The 27,535-nt window shown below is 35.6% G+C and overlaps 1 protein-coding gene across 1 annotated transcript in view; it reads right to left on the reverse strand.

The window, feature by feature from the left end:
- LOC138699929 (protein espinas-like) overlaps positions 1 to 27,535 on the reverse strand; it is a 534,949-nt gene that overhangs the window by 328,809 nt on the left and 178,605 nt on the right. The window contains exon 2 of the mRNA XM_069826128.1: positions 16,995 to 17,292. Within this exon, the coding sequence (XP_069682229.1) occupies positions 16,995 to 17,292 (298 nt within the window). The remainder of the gene's footprint in view (positions 1 to 16,994; positions 17,293 to 27,535) is intronic.

A 27,535-nucleotide genomic window follows, 5' to 3' on the forward strand; every position in this document is an offset into this window, starting at 1 on the left:
CAATAGAAATTCTAAATCTCTCTCTCCGATCAGCAGATGTATAAAATATGGTAATGTGCATGGATTGAACTTGGATCCATTTAATGTGTACCTAGTATATACTTTTTGGAGTTTTATGTCAGTTGTTATTAATTTATGTCTTTTGTTTAGATATGTATCGTATTATTATTGTCGTTATGTTTTTATCACTTGTATTATATTCATTTATAAGATTTCATCCTTCATTTTCAATTATCATATTTTAATTGTCATTATTTTCATAATTATTCTTATGTCCTTTTATTGTAATTTCTATCATTATTAATGTTCTTGTAATGATATTGTCATGTGCTGAACTGTTATTGGCCCTTGGCTGTTGTTCAGCACATTAAATATTAGTAAATAAATAAATTATTGTTATTATTATTACTATTATTTTATACGTTACAGGAAAAGAAAAATAACTATGAAAGTACTCTTAATCAATTTTAGATAGAATTTAATGGAATTCCAACTTGTAAGCCATTGTTACAGTTTTATGGCAATTGTATTAAAACGTTAGTTTATGAAATGTAATAATTTGTTCTCAGAACAAATTATTGCAGTTACCTTTATTTTATGCGTCTATCTGAATCCACTTATATTGCTTGTTGAATTACTATGTTTTGCAGTGATTTATGGTTGCAACATTTCTAACTGTTCTTAGAGTTTTACTGGTACTACGAATAGGTAATAAAACTTCTCGACGTGGGTGTGTCTTATGGAGGCAGAGAGAACTGGACTGAACATTCTTTCTATTTTTATTCTTATATCTCGTGTTTGTTTTCAAATTCTTGGAATCAGAAACGAATTAACTTAATGATAAGTACCAGTTGCGAGTCTGTGTAAATATCTATCTACAATGTAAAAACACTTACGAGAAAAAAACTAGTGCAATTTTAGTCAACATCAAGAGAGCATTTCGTATATTAGAAGACCTCCATTGTTCCTAGAAGTAATCAAATCGTGATGGTGCTTTTATTTCTTTTATTTCGACAGTCGTCTGCGCTTGTTCAATAATTACCATGTTTGCAATTAACGCCGATGTTTGTGAGTTCATATTTAGTTGAGAGCAAAGAGTTTTAAAAATCATAAAATGTTTAACATGGTTTCCTTAGAAAGTGAAGTCAGAAATGTGTTTAGACGGATTCCGTGTCGTAGATTACGACACATAGGAAACCTGTCCCAGAATAAGAGGGCTGCAGGGATTTGATTCTGCACAGATTCGATACGTTCACCATCGCTCCTAATTCTCGTCTAATATTTTGCAAGACACTTTACAGACTGGTGATTCCAAACATGTAGTAGGGTAAAGTAGCCTATTTCCGTGATACTCCTAATCCCGTGATACTTTTTAAAAATTGAATGTCAGTCAAAGTTTTACCGTTCGACCATAGCACCAGACATCTTTCTCGAAACATTGCATCTTTCTCCTACTTTTGTGACATCGGTGACCTTCCTAGCAAGATATCCAACCCCATGACATTCAGTGAAAAAAACGTATCACGGAATTAGAGTATCACAGAATTGGGCAACTTTACCCTACAGTTACATTCGTTTTATTTGGAACTCTTGTACATAAGCAGGAACGAGATTAACTTTGAATTGTGAACATAATACTCTGAAAACGAACTTTTTTTAGTTTTCAACGTCACCCTGGGTGGTGCAGTCTGTATAGCGCTGGCCTTCTGTGCCCAGGTCGATGGCATTTAAGTGTGCATAAATGCGACTAGCTCATGTCAGTAGATCTACTGGCATGTAAAAAAACTCCTGCAGGACGAAATTCCGGCACAACGGCGACGCTGATATAACCTCGGCAGTTGCGAGCGTCGTTAAATAAAACATAATTTAATTTAAGTTTTCAACTACTTACATAGATTAAATATGTAAACTATTTTAAACAGTAATCTTAATATTGGGCCAATGTAGTTTCTAGTAGGTACCGATACAACATTAAATGACATTTTGAATAATTGAATTGTAAATGATTTAAAAGATTCAGGCATTGTAACAACTATTAATTTTTTTAAATAGTTTATACTTTACACCAAATACGACATCTTTGCGGGAAATAATAGCTGAACAAAGGATTGAATACTGTATAGCCTAGTTATCAGTATATAATTTTCCAAAATTAGGATATTTCCTCATTACTAGAGTCCTGCGTTTGGTTATCTAAAGCTTCTAAGCGACCCGCAACATTGTAGATATTCATGTAGTTTTCACATGGACACTATGAGAATGAATCTCTTTTTGCTATAGGCAGAGACCTGTGTTTTACACTTTTTGTTAATAAGATGTGAAATGAGTGCACAAATCTTGTAACATCCCTGACGGAACTTCTTCATTTTCAGCGATAGTAATACATTTTATTCAAACAACTTTTTTTTCTGTAAAATGACACTGATCTTCTAAATTGATTCTAATAATAAAAGTTGACAAAAGTCATTTCATTTTCGATATAGAGTTTGAAAATAGTAAAAATGTAACATCCGTGACAACTGGAATAGCTGTGTTTCCATGCATATTGCTTGCACAATTACCGTAAACTGGGGTAAAGAGGATCACATGTGGTAAAGTGGATCATATGTGTATTGCTTAGATAAGTCAGCGCCACATGGATCACACATGCAAAGAAAACCTTTCTTCTATAAATGCCACTAAAAATAGTTTTCTTTGCATGTGTGATCCATGTGGTGCTGACTTATCTAAGCAATATACATATGATCCACTTTACCACATGTGATCCTCTTTATCCCAGTTTACGGTATTGCTTTTGTAGGACAATGTTCATTTTATACTTGTTTAATACCCATACGAATTAATTTATGATAACTGAAGTAGATAACATACGGTAGTTTATACAAACAAGAGATCTACACATTTAGCAAACATCATATCAATACAGGAATTATTTCCGGTAGTGCGAATTTTACTTCAGTATAGTAGACCATGGATTACGTGAGAAATTGACAGCAGTCTTCTGTTTTCGTGGTGCCAGGAGTGACGTCAGAGTTTTACGTCAAAACGGTACACTTCTCTCCTTGTAGGCAGAGTATAAACGTTTCACGTCAAAAACATAACCTTGAATTGATACAGTGTACATTATTTTAAAATTAACCGTCATAAATAACAAGTGGAATTTACTCTTCGCAGACAGATGTTAATGTACAGTGCCAGAAAAAAAATGGCCCGAGTCTTGATGGGAATATAGCTGTTTGTGGGCAAAAGGTTTATCACGATTGTAGCATAAGTACAGGCGCTCTTGTTTACTGCACATGCGCAATGTTGTATCTGGAACTTAGTAAAATTAAGCGGGCCATTTTTTCTGGAACTGTACATCACCACATTCCAAAGGGTACTTTGTCTAAGAGAGTTTTTTGTATTTGGTACAGGAAAATAATTTCTGAAGCAAGGCGCTAAATTATGGAGATATTCAGCGATGTCCATTTAACTTCTTGTAGCGACCCTTCGTTAGTGAACCCGAGAAATGTCTCCAGTGTTCAGATACTACTATCTTCGACGCGGTTTGCACGTAACTTAACTTTTTAATCACTGCCTCAATCTCATCTTCAACGTTAATATTCACACTCAAATATGCGAAAAGATCTCCTAATAGGCCATTATACACAATCACAATTTTTTTAAACTCACTACATTAAAATGTTGAATCTGAAAGAAATTCATGTTTCATCAACGGACTCTCTTGGATGAGTTACATGGACTTCCTCTCGGAGGTCAGTGGGCCACCAATAAGGAATCATTGCTCTTCACAGGTTCCAATTGCTCCTTTCATCGATACTTACATACCTATTATCACTTCTACAATTACAATTTAATCGTTCAAATGAAATTATGAATAAATGTTAAAAGAAATTTTTTGAAAGATAATTATTCGTAAGAAGCTTGGACTGAGTTTATGCCAATTATGAAGATCGCAAAAACCTTATAGATGTTTGTTCAAATGCCAATAAAAGCTATAGAATTAACAAGAATGTAACCATACGTAATACGATCATTTTTTGTATCCCAGTAATATCTAGTTACAATACATTTTACTACTTGGAATAACGTTCTTATATTTATTGTATCGTTAATAAGACCAATTATTTCCATTTCTGTTGAACAGTTGTACTTATTAATGCACATAAAATGAATTTACGATCAACAACGGCTTCCTATGTAAGTTTTGGTATTGCGACAAGCACGTGCAAAAGGAAAACTATCACCTTCTCACCACAGGATCAATACCACTTACACATGCCTTATTAAAGCAGCGTTGCATCACACGCTAGAGCTTCAAATTTCAAACTTCCTTATTGCACATATGGTGATGTTATATTAATTTTATGAATTTAATATCTTATTACTTTGATTTCAAAGAATTTTATTGTCGAGTCTTTTTTTACAGTTCCTGTGGTATCAGTAATTTTAGAGAATTGTTCGTTTTAAATTATGGATAAAACAATAAGAGGTGTAGCTTGACATTTTTGCATTGATAGTGAAGTAGCAAAAATGTCGATCCTCGAAAAAATGGATCTATCAGCTCTTCTAATGAACGAAAGGAAGAGAGGTGTATGCTCTTCGTTAGGATCGTTACAAATCTAACATAAGTAACCGACTAGAGGATACTTCTTCAACCAACTACTTTAACTCCTTCAGTCCTGAATTTATATTAAAAAAATATTTAAAAAAAACTGGTCACATAATCATTCTGGAGATCTAAAATTCCCAAATCAAGTCTTCATAGAAAATCAAAATTTGGGGACAATTTTGACCTCTGGGGCCCCAAAATTTTAAATTTTATTTTTAATTCAGGTATAAAAATGTTTCAAAAATAATATTCTCCATTTTTATCACATTGAATTTTTCAAAATTTTTAAAAGCATCCAAGACATTCCAAAAAAGGAAAAAAGAAACATTGTACACTATAATGTACACCAGGCCCGAAGAGGTTAATTAACAATTCACAAATATGAACTTGAAGAAAGATATTTATTTACTTCAGTTTCTATTCCCCACCACAACACTGTTTAATAGAAATTTCATTTTTATTTACCGACATTTAAACTTGTGTTCTAGCAGACCCGGTGGTTTTTGAGCTGGTAAGCTAATCATAGTAAAGGCTGGTTCACAATAAACCGGGAACGGAAACGAGAACGAGAACGGAAATAATGTTAAATACATTTATTTTAACAATATTTGCATTCTCGTTCTCGTTTGAGTTCCAGGTATACTGTGAGCGAGCCTTAACTCTTACATCGATTCAGTGACAGTGACTACATGTAGCTATTATTGTATTTAGTTTTCTTCTATAGGCCTATGTCCATAATGAAATAATGTTGCATTATTTTAACAACATCTCACAAGAAGCGAGAAGAGAGTCGAGAGTGGAGAAAGTGGATAGAGAGAGGAGAAAGAAGAGAGAAGGGAGAAAGGGGAAGACAGAGGAGAGAAAAGAGGAGCGAGGGAAGAAAAGAGACGAGAGAGGAGAAAAGAAAAAAGAGAGAGGAGAGAGAAAACAAAGAGTAAAGAGAAAAAGAGAGGGGCGGAAAATAGAAAGAGAGAAAAAGGGAAGGAGAGAAGAAAGGGCGAGGAGATAAAATATGGAGGAGAGAGGAGGAAGTAGCATAGAGGAGGAAAGAAAGAGAGACAGGGAAAGGAGAGAAGAGCAGAAAAGAGAGAAAAGGAGATAGCAGAGTGGAACAGAAGAGAAGAGAAGAGAAGAGAAGAGAAGAGAAGAGAAGAGAAGAGAAGAGAAGAGAAGAGAAGAGAAGAGAAGAGAAGAGGAGAGGAGAGAAGAGAAGAGCAAAACCTCAGATCTATAACAGTAATGGTAGGCTGTTTGGTAGAGTTAGACTTCTCTAAGTAATGAGTGTTCATAATTAGGTCCGCCCTCCAATATATAATATCTAATGCTGAATTACATTAATTTATAAAGTAAATTGCGTATAAAGCTTTTGTTCATGTACAGTTACAAATTGAATACCATTTGAAATTAATTGAATCGGTATTTGCAATTACAATAATTGAAATCTTTAATTAGCTTTCCTTTGTTACGTTTGCACAATACGTTTGCCGCACGTGGTTGCTAGGGAACAAGTTACAATGCCAAATTAATATAAGCAAAACGATTTTCAACTGATAATAACTTGCAGTTTCTTATTCTCAATTAGGAGATGGTGTAAAATCACGTTATTTCACAATGATGCAATTTGTTAACAATACGTGATTTGCAAGATATAGCCTTAGTCCTAACATAGGTAAATCCATGTTAAGTTAATTTTATGTGCACTATGAATTGAACCTAGAAGTCAGTCTTGTTAGCATAATACGTGTTATGCATATAGGATGTGAACCCATGCTGATATACTGAACTAATGTAATGCCTATTGTAAGTACACTATTAATTACCAACTCAACTCTGTAGTCAGTTTTATTGTCCCATTTGCATAGGATATGTTTACTCTTCGTCGTTGCTCGGAAAACGATCGCATTAAAATAATAAAATTTCATGTAATAAAATTGATCTTATGTTTGTTTTAGTTCTCAGTACTATTATTTATGAACAAGCGTTGTGTGTTCAGTACTTTATATGGCCATAACACGATTTGTTAGGGTTATACATCTCCCAGTATTCTTCGAATGCAAACTGTTACCCCACACTTCAGCGCCTGTTTCAGGCATTTCCATTTGTCTGTTATGTAATAGTAATATGCGTTACAAGAGCGGTATGTTGATGTTTTCATGTTCGAGGAAAAGATTGAAAAAGCGAAACGTAGTTGAGCTTTTTTAATTTCCGAGAACATGAAAACAAACATACCGCTCGTGTATCGAACATTATTTTGTGAGAAGATCGTTTATTACATACCTGAAAGGGGAATTTCTAATTAGTTGCAATGAAATCTCCATCTTGGTTTCTGTTCAATGACGGCAACTTTGGAATACCAAAATATCTATCTCAAACATTGTTGCTATAAAATGTTTTCTGTGTTTACTATATTCCCGCAGGCCGTGATATACGTCTGTCTTTTTTTTCCCCCCAGTCTATAAATGCGAACTTAAAACAAACGGTAAGGTTATGTAATGATTTATTTTTCATTTTAATATTTTAACAATATTATTTATATAACATGTTGCAGTAATAACATCGGCATCTGGAATCTTGTTGATTTTTTCACGGTTTCCTTAATGTTACTTGCATTACAAATGCAGTAACTTTTGTGGCGTTGTAGAGTTTACTTAATTTTTGCAAATATATAAAAACAATAATTAACAGTGCAATTTAGGTGAAATTGCAGTGGTAAGTTTCCAATTTATAATTATTACTATGTTAAACGTCTCTAAAAAATAATATGTTAAAATCCTAAAGCAGTAAAATGAATATGGCACTTAAGCGGTAAGAAGAGGGAAATTGTTATGTGTGTTACGTTGGGAATACTGAATGTGGTATTTCACACTTACCGCGTATTGGTTTTGTACGGAAAGCAAGCAAATACGCACGATCTCGCACAAAATACATTTCGCTCTGGAAATTTTGGCGTAGTTTGTCTTTCGTACCGTTTACTGACATTTCTTTTGCCACTGCTTCAGTTTTTCATTAGACCTACCACCCGTCACTACTCAATAAGCAAGTTTGCGTTCTAATCAACGACACAGAAGAAAGGACGTCTGATCAGAGTCATGTGCTTAATACATAGAAGGGAGCCAGGTGGGGCTGAGACCTTACTGGGTAATATAATATATACATACATAAGTGTCCTGCAGGAAGGCAGAAAATAGGAAAGATTGTAGAATGCTGGGTTTACAGTGAAAGAACTGCCCTTTGGCACAAGCTATGGATGAATCGATGAATAAATTAACACAATAGATGTTAATTACTTATAGGCTCTAATAGGGTAACATGTTTCATTTGAATTCGTAAATAAAGAATGAATAGATTTATTTTCAAATACAATGAACTTGCACATACTCTTCTCTACTGCTCAAAAACATGGCTAAACTCTAAGAAAATTCAGAACAACATACAAAGTGCTGAAATGGTTTTTGTAAGAAGAACAAAGCGATATACGATACTTAATAAAATTAGAAATGAAGACAATAGAAAAGAATGTATGGTAAGTTCATAAATTGAATGACAAAATGAAGGAATATCGTAACAACTGATATTAGCATTTGAATAGAAAGGTATAGATAGACTATCTTACTTATTTACTTATGACTTTTAAGGAACCCAGAGATTCAATGCGCCCGCCATCGGTCCCTATCCTGTACAAGATATCAATCATATCCCACCTCCCTCAAATTCATTTCTATATTATCCTCCCATGTACGTCTCGGGCTCTCAAAAGATCTTTTTTCCCTCCAGCCTCCCAACTAACACACTATATGCATTTCTGGATTCGCCAATGCGTGCTACATGTCCTGCCCATCACAAACGTCTGGATTTAATGTTTCTAATTATGTCAGGTGAAGAAAACAATGCGTGCAGTTCTGCGTTGTGTAACTTCCTCCATTCTCCTGTAACTTCATCCCTCTTAGCCCCAAATATTTTCCTAAGAACCTTATTCTCAAACACCCTTATTTCTGTTCCTCTTTCAAAGTGAGAGTCCAAGTTTCACAAGCATACAGAACAACCGGTAATATAACTGTTTTATGAATTCTTTCAGAATTTTTGACAGCAGACTCGATAACAAAAGCTTCTCAACTGAATAATACGAGTAACAGGCATTTTCATATTTATTTTACGTTTAATTTCTTCCCGAGTGTCATTTATATTTGTTACTCTTGCTCCAAGATAGTTGAATTTTTCCACCTCTTCGAAGGATAAATCTCCAATTTTTATATTTCCATTTCGTACTATGTTCTAGTCACGAGACATAAATCATATACTTCGTCTTTTTGGGGTTTACTTCCAAACCTATCTCTTTACTTGCTTCAAATAAAATTTCAATGTTTTCCCTAATCGTTTGTGGATTTTCTCCTAACATATTCACGTCATGCGCATAGACAAGAAGCTGATTTAACCCGTTCACTAAACTCTCTCTGTTATCCTGAACTTTCCTAATGCCATATTCTAGAGCAAAGTTAAAAAGTAAAGGTGATAGTGCATCTCCTTTCTTTAGCCCGCAGTGAATTGGAAACGCATGTGACAGAAACTGGCCTATACAGACTCTGCTGTACGTTTCACTGAGACACATTTTAATTAATCGAATTAGTTTCTTCGGAATACCAACTTCTATAAGAATATTATATATAACTTAGACAGGAGACTACTGAAAATAATATTTCAATATAAAGCAAAAGGAATACAAGACACAGGAAGAGCACAAGAACGATAGAAGGAGGAACTGTGAAGCCGGAACAGTCCATTGTGCCTATACCATGTACTGAAGAGGAAGAAGAAGAAGAACAACAACAAGTACAGAATATTCCGAAATGATTACCCTAATTTCAGACTATTGTTGCTTTCCACTGATGTCACTGATTTCTGATTTTCCTTTGTAAGTGAGATAGAGTACTCTTAAAGGTTTGGTGGCTGTGCGCTTCAGTTCCCAATTCCGCCGCTAGGTGCGCTGTAGCTATTGAATATGTTGAATGCATATTTCTCCTTAAATGGGACTACTTCAATTTTCTTTAAGCATAAGTTCAAAGTAACTTGGTCTTCTGAAAACATTTCAGTGTTTTTGTATTCAAACTGCTTACTTCGATTCCACGGTTTACTACCGAGTTACATTCGTTCACCAAGTCGTCAATAAAGATACTAAACAATGTGATTATTTCATTTGGTTTTCCAGTACAGTATATACACAGCGGGTAGAAGATAATCGCTATGGTATATATATATATATATATATATATATATATATATATATATATAAGAAAGTGAGTGTATCAGTTTTACGATAATCTTCATTCCCCACAATCGCATAACTTATAGCCTAAACGTTGTTTACGTTCTACTAAGTTAAATCATTTATCTTTTCTCACGGGTATCAGATACACATTACCATATAATTATCATACACAAACATGATCCGGTTGCTGTGGATACAGAAAGACGAGTTCTCATTTGTTTCAAAGCTAATTTTGAAGTTAAATTTACCTATCGCTATAATGTTTGATAACAATTTCATGAGAATGATGACGATGTTTTGACACAGGTCTGTATAATTACATCAAAATGTTCTGCGTAGTTAATATTTCATCCTAGAGATGTTCATGTAGTCAAGATTAGCTAAAATTACTCAACACGCAGGATACGATAAAGGGAATGTTAATGTGTAAACACATGACTGTAGGCTAATTTTCGCACAGTCGTTTGTATGTAAGAGACATTTAAAATGACTCTGAAGCAACCGTCTTCCTTTTAATCTAAGCGAAACCTGAAACATCTTAAAAGTAACCAACTAAGTACGTAAAAGTAGCTATCATTGTCCATGAATCTTACAGTCTTTGAAGACATAATGAGAGACACAATGGTCATGTAATTGTTTTGCCAGAAAGCTCCTCACACCGATCAAAGTTTATGCAACATCTAGTCTCTATACTTCCACATTTTGGTTTTTTGCGCCACATATTTTCTCGAAAATGCCTCAAAACGTCGGAGCAAAGCTTCCTGTTCGTTTGACTAAGTTAGGGGTATACATAATTTTATACTACATTATGAATAAAACTTCTTCTTTCTTACGTACTGTAACATATTTTTTATATTTTCTTCTCTTAGGTGATGAATTAAGATTGACCAAAGAAAATTCCCAACGAAACCCAAAATTCGCCCTGTACTCGGAGATTTTTGGTATGTCTAAACACAAGAATACGGTGTCAAGAACACATCAAAAACTCGGAAACACGTGCACTTACAAAAACGCCAGTTGGTCTTCACACTGAGCAAGGTATATGCATACGGATTGTCATGCTGCAACATCCAATCTCTAATCTTCCACATGTTGCGCCTGACATGTTCCCTCAAATTTATTCAAACTCTTTAAAATAGGAGAAAATTTTGCGGAGTCTTATGTTAAGATTATGCAGCGCTTACTGTTTGCGCGCAGATTTCAATATGCAAACTATAGAAGTGACAACAAAATGTCCTAAAACGCACAGTATAGCACCTTTTCCGATACCCAAATTTCAAATTATACTCACCAACACTTGAACTCGAGTCTCCATATGGAAAGCTAACGCTCCAACTGTTCGGTTAACAAAGCACTTAAGCAGCTTAAGGGCAGAGAAAGTGAAAATTTGTGGATATGATGGCATGACCAAAATTTACACAAATACGAACTCACATATTCCGGCTGTAAATGCAGCATTTTAATTTTATACAATTTTACCTGGGGCACAGTAGAGTTTTGGGTGCTTTAGAGCTGCTTGAGGATGTCCATATTTTTCTCAAACTGACATCTGACGTATATATTATCAGTTAATATCACGGTTGAATTATTTCGACAACAGAAGAATTAATTTTTTATACCTATTCCCTTTTGCGAATTGCCTTTTAAATTATTCAGCAGCTTTTTCTAACTCTATAAACTGTTTTTTAATCGTTCTTAATTTTTTATAGACCCAATTCTAAAATCCTGTTCTGCGAGCTGCATTGTTTGGCTAAGTTTAGGGGTATACATAATTTTACACTACATTAAGAATACAATTTCTTCTTTGTTAAGTACTGTAACATATCTTTTATATTTTCTTCTCTTAGGTGATGAATTAAGATTGACCAAAGAAAATTCCTACCGAAACTCAAACTTTTTGGTGTGTCTGAATTATTTTCGTTTAATTTTAAAGTAGTTAAGCCATCTTAAAGTCATAATTATAAATTTAAGAAGTCACCAGCAAAAGGTGCTAACTAACAAAATCTAAATATGGTGCACAGGTTCACTTGTGCTTCCATATCAGCTATAATTTTCATTCGATTTTCTCGTCTTGTGTGCAAAATTCTTCGGAAAGGATTAACCGAAATAACATGCGAATCTGCTCTTCAGATTGAATTATATTTATAGCAAGATCGGAAGTGGAAATTCACCTTGGCACAAATTCAGATTTTGTTAGGTAGCACCTTTTGCTGGTGACCTCTTCAATTACGAAGCTTTTTTCCGGTAGTGTATTCTAGATTAGCCTGAACAGCCACTCTCTTTCACAGTAAGAATCTCTGTAGTTCAAAAATCGTGTAGAAACATAAACTATACATGTTAATTATTAATTTAATTATTATACGACATTAAAACCAGTAATCAAATAGTAACATATTGTTAGCAGGATATGGTGTATGGAAGTTGGAAGTTCGATTCATTAACATATAAAATATATCCTATCGGCTTATTAACTACGTTCAGTAATCTGAAATCACCACTGTAGCATCTTCCAGTAGTTGTCAACTACAAACTTCATGAAATTTGTTTGGAAGATTTGAACTCTATTTTTGTTGCAAGGTAGCATGGAATACAGTCAGCCCAGACGTTATTCCGCCCTGTGACAACACTATCTTTTTTGTAAAGTATCATCTCGCACTACTCGGAATTTGTCCCTGGTCATCTACAATCCGTTCGCAACACTGAGAAGCTGATCGAAGTTGCCCTTACTTCAGTGGTGAAAATATTAATAGAAGGGCTAGCATGCCCAGGTCTTTTTATTTGTTGAGCGAACAGTATATAATTCATTATTTCCGGTGATAGGTGAGAAAATAAGGAGAAAGTTGAATTTTGGTAGAGAGAGAAGCGTTGGATAAATTTTGCTTGGAACACTATCATTCATGGATATTGTTATATTATTTTATCGTAAATCCGAGACAAGGGACCATGGCTTTATTTCTCTCACCGAATTAATTAATGGTTTTCTGTTACGTTCAACTCATGGTTCACAGGTCTACTGGCGACAATAGTAGCCACACTCTTGCACATTTTTCAGTTACACATATACAAGATGATTCACGGGAAAGATCATAACTTTAGGATGACTTTTTAAGCAGTTTTGAGTAAAGAGAAAAGTCCATATGGTTATGGAACTATGGCTGTTATTATCTACCAAAATAGCTATGCCTTTACAGTTTTAAATTCAGTTTAGAGAATGACAGAAAATTTACTTGATGTTCAGAGCTACATCGGTAACTTACCTGACGTCTACACATTATCAGGCTATTTCAAATCGGTCTAAAGATGGCGACTTCATCAATTTGTGAAAGCATTGTATAAAGATGGTGATTGTTTTTAATAATACATATTGTCCGCGCAACTTACCTAGGCACTTGGGTTCCCTAGTGCTCTCTCGCTGCCCCTCTCCTTCCCTCTCCTGCCACGCTACCGCTACAAGCAACCTCGCTACACCCCGCTACCCCGCTCTTATAGCTGCCCAGATAAGTTGCGCGAACAGTACATACATACATACATACATACATACATACATACATACATACATACATACATACATACATACATACATAGTGTTCTGCCTAAGGGCAGGTCTTTCACTGCATTCTCCAATCTTTCCTATTTTCTGCCTTCCTCTTAGTCTCCGCATAAGATCCATATATCTTAATGTCGTCTATCATTTGATATCTTCTTCTGCCCCGAACTCTTCCTTCCAGTGCATCCCTCAGTAGGCAGTTTCTTCTCTGCCAGTGATTTAACCAATTCCTTTTTCTCTTTCTGATCAGTTTCAGCATCATTCTTTCTTGCTCACTCTTTCCAACACAGCTTCCTTTCTTATTCTGTCTGTCCATTTCACACGTAAGTTCTAAATTGTTCTCTCTCTCTCTCTCTCTCTCTCTGAGGCTAAACTTAAAGAAGGAATATTTATGAAACCCAAGGTAAGAAGTTTGATGAAAGATGACTACTACTTTGAAAATTTCATGACCCATGAAGAACGACTGGCTTGGACAGGATTTAAGAATGTGATTGACAATTTCTTGCGGAATAGGAAACAACCAGATTTCAAAAACATTGCAGAAAACATTGCTATGAAAAGTTTAGAATGCAAATATCCATTTCCTTCATAGCCATCATGACTTCCTCCCTGATCGTCTTGGAGATTACAGCGAAGAACACGGAGGAAGGGTTCATCAAGACATGAAAGAAATAGAAAAGCGTTATCAAGGCAGGTAGGATGAAGTGATGATGGCTGACTACTGTTCGTCTATGAAAAGAGGCATATGATCTAGGGTTTCAGTAATATGAATCGTTGAGTAAGAAATCAATGAATACGAGGTTTTAAAAGATAAACCGCCTGTATACACGCCAAGGTGGCTACGAGCTGTAATGTTTCTGATCCTGGTACTAGAAAAGGTGATACGATAGCGCCACGTTCCGGCCTCCTTTCAATCGTTCTTCGAAAAGGCTGAGTTGACGTATGTTTTGGAAATTATAGCGAATAAAATACTTCGCTTCCATAATCCTCGAAAAAGCAGGCTGTATTACTCCCAGTCTTTCTTCCCACTGACGTCAAATTAATTCCTCTGAAGGATTCTAGATGTATGAAAACATGCGATGCTACATTATTGGGTACAGTCTAACCCCGAAGACAATGTAGAAATTCATGAAAACTGAATTTAATTATTTCCTTTTTTCAGAATTATCATACTTTCAACATAAAAAAGCATGTTGGTGCAATAAGGACGCTGTAGGTCGTGAGATATTACTGTGGGCTGAGAACATTTAAACAAAATATTTGTTCTTGTGAATAAATTATAATAATTTAGAGTAAGCTTCAGGGCTCCACATTCCAGTAGGTAAAAGCACACACGCCTTCTCCTTATGTAACGCGAACAGAGTGTGAAGGTTCCAGATTAAACGCATTACCCACGGACGGGCTGATATACTCCCGACGTCAAGAAATTTGCTGGGAGGGGCACACCATTTCATGTTGTGCAGTAATGTTATACACAGCTTTATAATTTATCATCTACCTGTTGCTAGACAACTGAATATTTTAAAAGAAACTTCATAATTAACAAATAGCTGTACGAACACTCTTATAATCCCTCGTTATTATTAGACTTCATCTTCAGTTTATGATCTGTCGGTTGCCTCGAAACTGTGCAGTACAAGGAAAGAAATCCAATTAATATTATTGACATTAAACAATTTATAATCCCTTGCGTCGCCCTGGGTGGCGGTATAGCGCTGGCCTTCTGTGCCCGAGATTGGGGGTTTGATCCCGGCCCCGGTCGATGGCATTTAAGTGTGCTTAAATACGACAGGCTCATGTCACTAAATTTAGTGGCATGTAAAAGAACTCCTGTAGGACAAAATTGCGGCACACCGACGACGCTGATATAACCTCGGAAGTTGCGAGCGTCGTTAAATAAAACATAATAAAAATAATCCCTTGCTACCCGAGACGGTTAGACTATATTGTAAGAAATTCTATCAAAAGTCTGCTTTCCATTCTGTCGAAAATGCTTTTTATCAAATACCGTACCTACTTACTATAAATTAAACTAAAAATCTGATAAAGTTATTTATGAGTTTTCAAGAAATTTATACATGGTAGTCTAATTTTTATTTAAGCAAACTGATTTTACTTTACGCAATTTTCTACAGGGACATCATTTTATTTTTACTAACATTTCTAATATTAATCTGGCTATACTTTTGGATTAACGATTCAGAACCGGAAACACCGTTTGCTACCCCCTTCCACGACTGAAGTTCGATGATACTGGCGTAAAATACAAACAAATCACTCTACTAGGTATAGGAGGGAAGAAAAGTAGTTCATCCATTTATGCAAACTAGGAAATATCGCGATTTTGAGTTTGATAATTTTCATTAGATTTTTGTTTAATAAAAATACAATACTGTATTAACCGGGAAACCGGGATGCGACGTAGGCAAACGGACGACAGTACATGTGCGAAAATATGATTCAATATTGAAAGCTCTTTCGTTACTGGAAAACGCGAACATATTTCTGGAACGTACTATACTCATTAACTCAGTACTGTTTACTATGTCCGTAAGGCGACTTTGACTGCATACGCGATCTTGGTTCTGTGTTGAGGACGATTGGAAGTTTACTAGTAGAGGGGGTGAGAGTGAAGTACATTCAAAAACTCAGGTACAATAAAAATTGAAGTAAAAATATAATTATGTCCTTGTATTTGCAACATCTTTGTCTGTCTGAGTGTGGCAATGAATAATTCCCCTAATACAAACCACTCATTATCCTTTTAGTTTTCCCTAGCTTTTTCTTCGTAATACTTGTCAATTTATTATTTTATTTTAAATTCTATGATTTAACATTCTTTGACGAACGAATTATCACCTTAGCCTTCCTCCTTCTAGGGTTCCCTATTTAATAGGTAAGTACGCGAGAGCAACTTTGCGGAAATAATATTTAGTAACTTGCTATGAAGAAGTGCTGAGTGATAAAAAGGATATACTGTATTAATAGATGAAAATAAACTGGATATCAACAGACGAAAATAAAAATTTCGCTAACAGGTACATCGCACATATTGTAGGGATAATCTCATCTCATTCTGCATGCACAAATGTTACTTTCAATGAAAAGAATGAAAGTACACGTATAATATAAATTATAACATAAAATTGGTCCTAATCTGATTTTGTTTTGGACGAAGCTTGGTTTCATTTACATGGCTATATTAATACGCAAGAAATGTATGTAAAATGAAGGTAAACAGTTCCAGTGCCTCCTTGCATCATATGAGTAGCCACAAACTTTTAGAAATAGAAATAATTAGTATTTTATTAGTCACTCTGTGCCGTCAGTTCAACCGCGAAATTTTGTTGCCGGCCGGCCGGAGCATACGCTCTGCAGCCCGCGAACTTAATGCCGCGCTCACGTTTCATAGATAATCCCCTCACTCAATGTAATAAAGGTGGTGGTTGCTCAATCTTACAAGCAGACCAGGAACCTCCACCGGATAGTATATAACCTGGTTTTATGGCTGATCTACGTATGTAAGAACACTAGAAGGAAATTAAACATGCATCTTGATGTCGAAACGCTACCTGGTCGGGACGGAGACCCGGCGGCACCCACGTGTACTCCTCGAGGGCACAACCCGAGTCGTCGTCGGACTGGGAGTGTCGGTGCGGGTCCGTGGCCTGCCCGTACTGCACGCCCTTGCCCAGCAGTTTGTCGGTAGGGTCCAGCAGTCCGAGGCCACCGCCACCGCCACCCCCACCTCCTGATGAAGGAGGTAGGGACGGGGGAGGACCGGCACCCTGTCCCAGGGGGTTGCCAGTGGCAGCCATTCCGCCGCCACTGTGTTCCTCACGAGGACACTTGCAGTTCCGGCAGACTTTCCTGTAACAAAGAAGACCGTGATGAACTACCACGTGTATTGAAATAGTGAACCTTTAACAAACAATTAAATATAGTACAGGAAAATACGATACAACGTAACGTTTGTTTTACTATATTTATTTTATGTTATCACACAAGTAATATAACTGATCAAAACAAAGACTCAATCAACGTGGGTCGCAAAGGAACCGTTTGAAAGATATTGAAACATGTTTTGTTACTCGCAAAATCCGTCACTGATTAGAAAAGCACTAATGTAAACAAATAACAAAACAAAATAGACACTTTGCTAAGAAAAGCTTTTATTAAACCTAAAGTATTTCTGTTTTACTGATTTTAAAAATCAAGATGTTACAGGTCGATTCAGCGTTATTGGTCCTTGTCCTTGGTTGTTTCGCTAGTGAGCGAGCTCTGTGTTGCGCCATAAGAAAGAAATTTAATCACAAACATGCACTGGGGGGGGGGAGAGGAAAAGGGAAGAGGGAAGAGGATGAATGAATATAATATCTTGCTCGTAGCTGAAGGACACTCATATCATGAAAATATAAGTCATCATAACATTATTCAGTCGACAGACATAGTGGTTAGTGACGGGTCGTGTGGAAGAATGTTGTGTTTTAAGACGCGACATGATAAGAAGGAAGAGTTTGATGTTATGACTGTTTGCCCTGACCTGTGTGACCCAGCAAGCCAGTAGTGATGAGTAACTCGCTCTTAGCCTATTTGAGCTATTCCATCTCAAATCTACCGAAATATAGAGAAAATTGACCTTTACAATTTCTAAATAAAATAAAACTTTTTTGTACGTAGAGAATTGTGATACAGCGCTATGTGCAAAGTTTGAGGCATCAGACCTTCATAGTGTTTAAATTAAAAATATTTAAATTTATCGTATTTTCATAAAATTTGCAACTTTAAACTGTTGTAGCTCCGAAACCCTTTCAGCCAATGATCAAAATCATGGTTTATTTTGATGCTGAGTAATTAAAGTTTATATTGACATATAAACAGATTTTCTTACTTTTTATGGAAATGGAGAAATTTAGATTTTTCCTCATTAAGGCGCCTTTGCCAAGGAAAAAATATTTTAAAAATATATAGTTAGATTCCGCATTGAAAGTACAAATAAACACATGTTTTTTTTACTGATGGCACGTTGATAAGAAAGTATTGAAAATATCAAATAAAGAAAATAAATAGTACGCGCGTGAACTAACCAGCTGACTGTGAGGTGGGAGCTAGCCGAGGTATGCAAGGCCAGGGGACATAAACACGTGATGTGTCGTCTAGCAGTCATGGCTGTGCTAGCTTTATCACAGGTTTTCATAGACACAGGAGTAAAATGACGCCCAACGCTCGCTTATCTTCAGCTCTCGGCCAGTGCGTGTGGTACTGCACCGTTCAAGTTCAGGTGTGTGAAAATAATTTATTTAATACCCTCGAAACTTATTGCCGTGCCACTTTTTTACATTTTTACAAACTGGCAAAAAGCCTAACAGTAAGTAAAATTAGATTATCTGTCTCTCTGTGTAAAATAAAAATAAGGATTACTTCTTAACGTAACCTACCAAATGTCAGCTTCAAAATAAGCTCTCGTTCAATGTTCTGCAGCAAATGGTTCCAGAGTTCTGAGCGCTGAAAGAGGCTCGTTTTTATAAAATACACTAAATTTGTCGCTCAATAATACGAAAAGCGTTTGACTTTCGATAGTATATTTTAAAAAATGCACTCTCCTCAGCACCTTGTATAAATAGGGAAAAAATTAGAGTATAAAAAATATGCGAGGTTTTTTACTGATCGATTTCATATGGAATAGCCCATTTACTTTTTGCAGGACATGTCCTGTGAACAGTTCCATAGTTATTTGTTACAAGATATAACTTGGTCCCTTCAGGCTCTTGTGCACATAGTGGGCTCCACTGATAAGTAGGGTACAGATGTGATAATGATCCAGAAACTAGTGGGAAAACTGACTAGGTGAACCAATGTTTTTATCTTTAATTTTGTTCATACAAATTTTTAAAAAGTCCTCCTTTTTTCAGCAATGTCCTCCTATAGAATTTCTTCTCATGGTAACCCTACACAAACACATCCACTGACAACAAACAATCATTCCCTAACACAGTTTCCTCTATATGTTGAGAGTGTTATTTCCTTTTCTACCCCAATTCTATTTAATCTTTAATCTCGTTGGCCGCATTCCGTCTCAGAGCCACGGGTTGACGCAGAACTAACAAGCGTTGGAACCGGAAGGACGCGCGTTTGCTATCAAGCTCCTGAATATTCATGTTTCCTCCTTCTCCAACAGCCGCATTGTTCAGATCATTTACACATTCCATGGCAACAGGTCCTGGGTTTGTATCTGCCTGCGCGTCATAACCACTTCCTTCCCGTTCCTGCTCGAAACAGTAGAGCCTGGGATTCTCCCCTTCCACCCTGCAATGTCTGACAGGCTCACTATGAATCTGAATTAAATTCCACACCTCTAGCCGCTAAGCTCTGGTTTCGCTTGGCCCATTCTCAGGCGAGTGCCTGATAAGTAGGGTATGGATTTTTAGGTCGTTAAAATGTAACTTTAGATAGGCTTAAAAGTGCAGGAAATAGTCTCTAAAGAACTGAAAATAGGCTTTAACAAAAAATAATGTTTTGTTTAAAAACATGTTCCAAGTTGTCAGGAATTCACTTCTAGAATTTAATAATTTTAAATGCTTATACACCGTTACCACCACTACTACTGAAAGTACAATAACAACAAATATCTAATTAGTTATACATAAACTAAACAATTAAATGTGAAAAATAAGTTTTAGACATAAATTCAGTACACAAACAAGTCAAATATAATCAATTTTTACCAAGTCTTGTCCGTTAATGTCCATAATTAGCTTCACAATAAATTACTAATACTTTCTCTAAATTTTCAACTAAAAACCAATGCCGTCTGTCACTCAACATAAATTTGTATGGTGAAAATGAACGTTCTACATCCACTGAAGTAACAGAAGCGTATTTCAATTTTGACACTAGTTGGACAGGAATGTTACAGTGTAAATCCGTGTTCTACCCTGCTAGAATATCTGAAGCAGTACACAGGTCCTTCAGTCCTGCAGTTGTCTGCAGAACTTGCTACAGTTTATCCCGTACTTTATTTCCAGCAGAATCAGGAACACATTTCGAATTTAAAATACAAATTTGGGTGTTTTGATCTATTAGAGATAAAACATACTTAATAGGTCAAAATAGGCTTTTTAGGTGATATTGAAATACCAATTTATGCATAGTTTTGTATGAAACGTGTAACTGCATGTTTTATGAACTTATCTTTTAAGGATTAAAATAGATTTTTACCTAAAATCCGAAGTCTATTGATAAGCCCCAGCAACAACATCGGAAACCTTACCTCAACCTGTTTTAACTACTACAGACAGACATAATAGATGAAATGAGAGGGAGGTGGAGTTTGTTTGTGGGATGATAGAAGGAAACAGGAGTACCCCGAGAATATTCTTCTGCGAGCCAACTTTATCCACAACAAATTTTATCATGTCCTGGTCGGGGATCGAACCAGAGCTGTCTGGATGAAAGACCTGCGTATTGGTACAGACGTGGCGCTGCCAAACTTTACAAATACTTGTAAATAATATGTACCAACTAGTCTCTATATAAAGAATAAGATGTTCTTCTCCTGATAAAGTTTTGGAATCATTCTTCACTCACTTCTTTCAGTTGTGCACAGTCCAGTGGTGAAGCTAAGGTGTAAATACTGGGTAGGCTGAAAAATTCTGCTTACATTATATTTTTTTATACAACACATGTTTCTCGGTTTCTCTATCAAACATTTTTTGTGACACAGACCCCACCAGAAGACGACCACTCATTTTCACCCCCAAACAGAATACAGGTATAGCAATATAACTTATTTGTCCCAGAGCACCCTGTTAACCAGAGATATTTCTTATACCATGAAAATTGAAATTTTCTATTTTGTCTTCCTCCATCCGCTATTTTAATAAGTAAATGTAATGTCGATCTACCTTTGTAAGTTCATTTTGTTTCATACGCCCAAATTGATTTTTTTTTTTTTTTCAATTTTGCAAATAATGACCTCAATGTTCTCTCAGTACGAGCCATTTTACACAAAATTAGTATGTAATACACACACTTTTGATTAAACTAACACCCAATAATGCAGCACATTCACAGAGCACCAACATGTGCGGCGTAATATATCGCGATGTTGAGGCTAGCCACGCTTCCTACTACCGAGTCGCAGCGAATCGATACCCCTCCTCTCCGGCCTTCCCTCAAGCTTGTGAGTGCTACTGACTATGAGCGAAGCCGTCGGTAAAAGGCTTTTCCACAAGCCCTTCTCACTGAACTGTCCATTCTGAAATAACTGCCAACAGTGAATTTAATATATGCAAGGATCGGAGTGAAACCAAGTGTTACGATACATCGTTATTACCAACTTAGGCTATACTCTTACTAGATATAATACAGTAACTCAATTTTTTGGGTAGGCTAAGCTTCAAAAACATCTTAAGAGCTTCGCCACTGGACTGCAAACAGATGTCAATGTTACATCTATCGCCAACTTTGCATTCGATGATCGGCAGCCGCCATCTTTAAAGGCCACATTGTATAGTTACGCTGAGATTAGGCAATGAAATTCACCTTCATTCAAGCTGAACTTAAATTCTGGTTGAACAAACATTAGTCGAAGATTATTTTGTCTTGATGTAACTTACTTTACTTCACGGGCTTCTCCACTTCTTTAGCGGTTGCCTTTTATTCCCGTCCTCCAAAATTGCCGGTTCTCCAAGTCACCTTCCTGAGGTTGACGATCTCTCATCATATGTGTTATTCCTTTTCTCCAAAGTGTTCTATGACATCCACGTTTTCCCTTCCCAGTTGGTGACCATTCCAAAACCTTCCTTGGTCACCTTTCTTGAGACATACGTGTCATGTGTCCATACCATTGCAATGGCTCTGCCTGTATCCTCTGAATAACATTTTCTTCTGCATTCATTTTTTTCCCCCTAATCACCTCCTTTCTTATTGTCTGAAATCTGGATACCCTCGCACTACGTCTTCAGCCATCCATTTCAACAGCCATGATTTTACTTTTTTGTCTTTCTGTTATCTGTTGATGTAACACAAGATAAAATATTACTAGTGGTATTTCTTAGTAGCCTAGTTGAAATTAGTTTACCAGAAGCTAGCTAATTCTTTATAAAAATAAGAAAGAGTAAATATTTTTCCTCGAAATAAAATTATAAGTTTTTTTTTTTCAATTGTATGTAGAGAAAGATCAGTATTAATGTTTTAAGTGTAAAACTATGCGCACATTACTATAAGAAGTTGTTGTATTTCTTAGGTTACTGCATAGGTTATTCCCAGATTTCACGTTTCTTTATGTTTCGTAACACAATTTCACACGTTTCTTTTTGTTGTCATAACACAACTTCAGACTTTTCCAGTCCTTGGCATTATATCTCTGGAATTACACTCTGCAGCAATTTCAATTTTTTTTTTTCATTTTTCTTTTCTTTAGTGGTAACAGAATCTGCTTCTTTTGTTCTCTAAATGATTTATGTTTGAGAACAATTGTAATAGACAGACATACATGTATCTTAATTTATTTTAATTTTATACACTTTTCTCTTCTTATGTTGCCCGTTTTTTGGTTACGTATGTTACCAAGGATACAAACGAATATCGAACGTTGTAAACTAGATTTTCCCCACATACTTCTTGCTTCTATTACATGCATTTCTCTTAAATCAGCACTAAACAATGTTCACATAATCTAAGATTAATATAATAAAACATTTCCTGATTTTCTACAAAACACGAACTCCAGCCAGATATTATCGTGCAATCCGGTCTTGGAGTAATAAAAAATAAGTTAGAACGATAAACAGGCTGTTAATCCGAAATACAGGAACCTACATTGGTTACACAGATGCTTGTTATGTGCTATACACTAGAAAAGGGATATTCAGTATACAGAGCGTTTGTTTGGTGCAAAAACTGCTATTACGTAACACGTAATTTCTTTCCCGTTCGACAAATGACAGTTAATTAACAGGCCTGAGCCCCTAAAGCTTCCGAGAATGTCTGTTAGTGATCTAGATACGTTTGAAATCTGTGGCTGTAAACACTATATGACACTAATGTTTATCAATCGCGTAATAATGGTTTCAGTTGATATGAAGTGACATGAAATCAAATACAGCATATGGGTATGACTTCTGTTCCGACTGTGAAACTATTGTTTTTTATATTTGTCAAATTCATTTAAAAAAAGAACGGCAAGATATTAAGGGAAAAATTGAATGAGAGCAAAAGAAATTGAATGGTTGGAAGAATTTGGAGACAAAAAGATAATAGATGAGACGAGAGAGGTGGACTGGAGAAGAAAAAGAAACGCAAGAAACGAAATGCAAAGAACAAGATAAAGAACTGCAGAAAGAAAATAAATTAAAATTAATAGAAAATGTGAAAAATGAGGAAATAAAAAACGAATAGAAAATCAAACACGAAAATAACAAAAGAAAGGGAAAGATTGTCTAAAAGCGCATAATTTTAACCTAGATATGCAGAAAAATTTTCTCTGAATCGCAAATGTTATGTGCAGATGCAATAATAATATGATATAACTCCGCAATAAATTGACCGATTATCATGAAACAGGTTCTGGGTATATTATCTTAGTTCATATTAACAATAAATGCGCCAAATGCAAAATAAGTATAGTAATGTATGTACAAAATTATCAAAATAAGTCCCACACGACAATGCATATAATATCTGCCTTGTCAACATTCAGGCTACCGTACCACCATTTATTTTACCTGGGCCCTCCCCGTCCAAATTCACAGGCAGTAGTACACCGCAGCGCGTCTCAGCCTCTACGGACGAGTCCCGGGCCATGACAAGATATTATCCTGGTGTAGAGATCGATTTTCAAGTGACTGATTCGTATATACAGTATATATTTACGACTAAGCACCAAGTACTACATACGAGAAATATTCATGCAGCACAGATACCAAATTAATGTAAAGGAATAATGGAGAAACAGAGGTACAGTACTTAGAAAATTTAAGCAACTTTAGCTATGAAACGAATGTGATCTATACGAGTATATAGGACGGTAGGCTAATATGGCTCAGGGAGTTGGTCTTCAATAGGTCAAATTAATACAATTTTCTTTAAATTTTTGTTATATTAAAAACCGTTCTTTTTGGAACAATTTTGTATACAATTTGTAATTTCTTTACATATTATTCGACAATATTTGTTTGCAATGTATGTGTTTATTCATATCGTGGCGTAATTGTATTCTTAATATTGTAGTTGTAATCCCCTGGTAGAGGGAACGAGAAGGCCTGATGGCCTTATATCTATCAGGTTAAATAAATAAATAAATAAATATATATATATAAATAAATAAATAAATAAATAAATATATATATATATATATAATTAAGAATACCGTAATATGCATTTTACTTTTAGTACTGTTTTCCGAAATCTACATTTTCGAAGTTAATAGTACATTTTATAGAAACACTATTTGAGCTAGTCGTACAAAATTTTCAGACTATTTTACTATTCCATCTTATTTATTGACATATATTAACATTTTTCTGATCTACATTAGATTTCATGAAAAAAGAATTATATCCCAAGAACATAATATTTAATGGAACCGTTTTATTTTTGGCAAGAGTGCCTTCTACTACTGCTAGGTCTATGTGAGTAAAATTTCTTTGATATATGTAATGTAGGAAGAGAGACTATTATACCAACGGATCTGCATGTACTATAATAAAATGAAAACTTAGTTATGTTATTTTCTTCGAAGAAGTGACGCAATGTATCAGAACGTTTAGCACATCTTCAAATATTAGAAAGAGGATCTAATAAAGCAAAATATAATGACGTTATGAGTATTAAAACGTAATCTATGACAAAATAAAATGTGGTGATACTTTCACAACATTGGCGTTGCTTAAATCCAACTCGCCTTAAAAGAAAAACAGGATATAAAATAAAAAGAAATACGACAAGTATTATAAAATAGGAATGAATTAAAGAGGACCAGGAGAAAAGAGAAAAAAAGGATGGAAGAAAGGAAAGGAAAAGAAGAAGTTTTAGACCACAAGACAAGAGAAAAAGAAATGAAAATCAAGTATAATGTCAACAGCCTGGTGAAACTGATGGCAGTGAAGGAAAGGTAGCAATTAGAGATCCCAGATAGGAAAATAATTGCTTCAATTTCAGAAGCCGGTTTACCCATATAAACATTTGTAACTATGCCTAAATGTAGCGCGCAGGTGGTTAAATTGTTTACTTCTCAGATATAGGTATTCTAATCATTCATTCATTTAGTGTTCTACCCAAGGGCAGGTCTTTCATTGCAAAGCCAGCTTTCTCCAATCTTTCCTATTTTCTGCTTTCCTCATATGATCCATATATCTTAATGTCGTCTATCATCTGACATCTTCTTCTACCCCGAACTCTTCTCCCGTTCACCACTCCTTCTAGTACATCCTTCAATTGGTAGTTTCTTCTCAGCCGTGACCCAACAAATTCCTTTTCCTCTTCCTGATCAGCTTCAGCATCATTCTTTCTTCACCCACTGTTTCCCATACAGCTTCATTCTTATTCCGTCTGTCCACTTCATACGTTCCATTCTTCTCCATATCCACATTTCAAATGCTTCTATTCCCTTTTCTTCACTTCGTCGTAATGTCCAGGTTTCTGTCCCATACAATGCCACACTCCATACAAAGCACTTCACTAGTCTCTTCCTTAGTTCTTTCTCTAGAGGTTGGTATCACTTGTGTGATTCAGACCTGTCTTCGGACACTTGACTAAATAACAACAATTAAATACTTGCTTTAAAATTTTGTGGAATGCCCTCTAAGTACGAATATATACTCTTTCTGGGGATACTAGAGCAATATATATATATATATATATATATATATATATATATATATATATATATATATTTTCTAACAATAAAAACTATTAGTATTAATTTTATCACTTATAAAAACTCTACTATAAACCTATTATTTTCTCTTTTTAAAACAATTTTCTGAATTAGAGGTTAAAATTTTCGCATTTTAGGCCTATTTCAAAATATGGAGCTTATAAACAGAATGCTGTAAAGTAGCCTTCAAGTCTGTAAAATACCATGAATACACAACTCACTGCATTCTTTATTTGCGCCATCTTACTATAAATATCTCTCTCTCTGTCTGTCTCTCTAAGCAAAAGCCATTCCGAGCACCCGTCTCCACCCCACGGTCTGCTGTAATGGTGCAACAATATTTCGTTAACGCGTCGAGGGGATGAAGACGAAACGCGTGTAGGTTCTGATCGCTTCTAGGAGAGGAGGCACAACAATGCAGCTTCATTTATCATTACCGCCTGGTCGTGACGTCATTAGTGGATTAGCTCCAAAGATAAATGGCGTGGGACAGACGAGGAAAGTGACAGACTTGTAGGAACAAGAAACAAGGTGAGGAGATTAGATACTCCTAAGACGATGGTAAAATGTTTATTGTATATGATTAGTCTATTAGCATGCAAGCAGAAATACAAGAAAATAAAGCAAGGAAAGAATGAGAATTAAAAAAATTTAACCAAAGACGATAGCTGTGACAGAACACTGTACTTGCATTCGGGAGGTTCAGGGTTTAAATGTTGTGGTCGACCAATATGATTGGTGTTTTCAGTGGTTCCCTTGATCATAAAATAGCTACGTATTTAGGTATCTATTTATTTCAAATATGAATGAGCCACCAGCAGGTAATAGCGCGTTTGCCTACTGATCCGGAGTTGCACTCGGACACGGGTTCGATTCCCGCTTGGGCTGATCACCTGATTATTTTTTTCCCGAGGTATTCCCAAATCTTAAGACGAATGTCAGGTAATCTATAGCGAATCTTCAGCCTTTTCTCGCCAAATACCATCTCGCTATCACCAATTCCAAAGACGCTAAATAACCCACTAGTTGATACAGCTTCGTTAAATAACCAAGTAAAAAAATTAATGCTGTATTGTTACTGATTTCTGTTAAAAACCTGCAGATAATGTCTCCATAGTTACCTACTGCTTGTACAGGGTGAACATATACATGCAGATATGTGTACTAGATGGCATAGAGGTTCGCAGACGTACCGGTAGATGACAGCAATCGAATATATACATCAAAGTCCCT

Source organism: Periplaneta americana, chromosome 5, assembly GCF_040183065.1.
Source record: "Periplaneta americana isolate PAMFEO1 chromosome 5, P.americana_PAMFEO1_priV1, whole genome shotgun sequence".
Classification (NCBI taxonomy): domain Eukaryota; kingdom Metazoa; phylum Arthropoda; class Insecta; order Blattodea; family Blattidae; genus Periplaneta; species Periplaneta americana.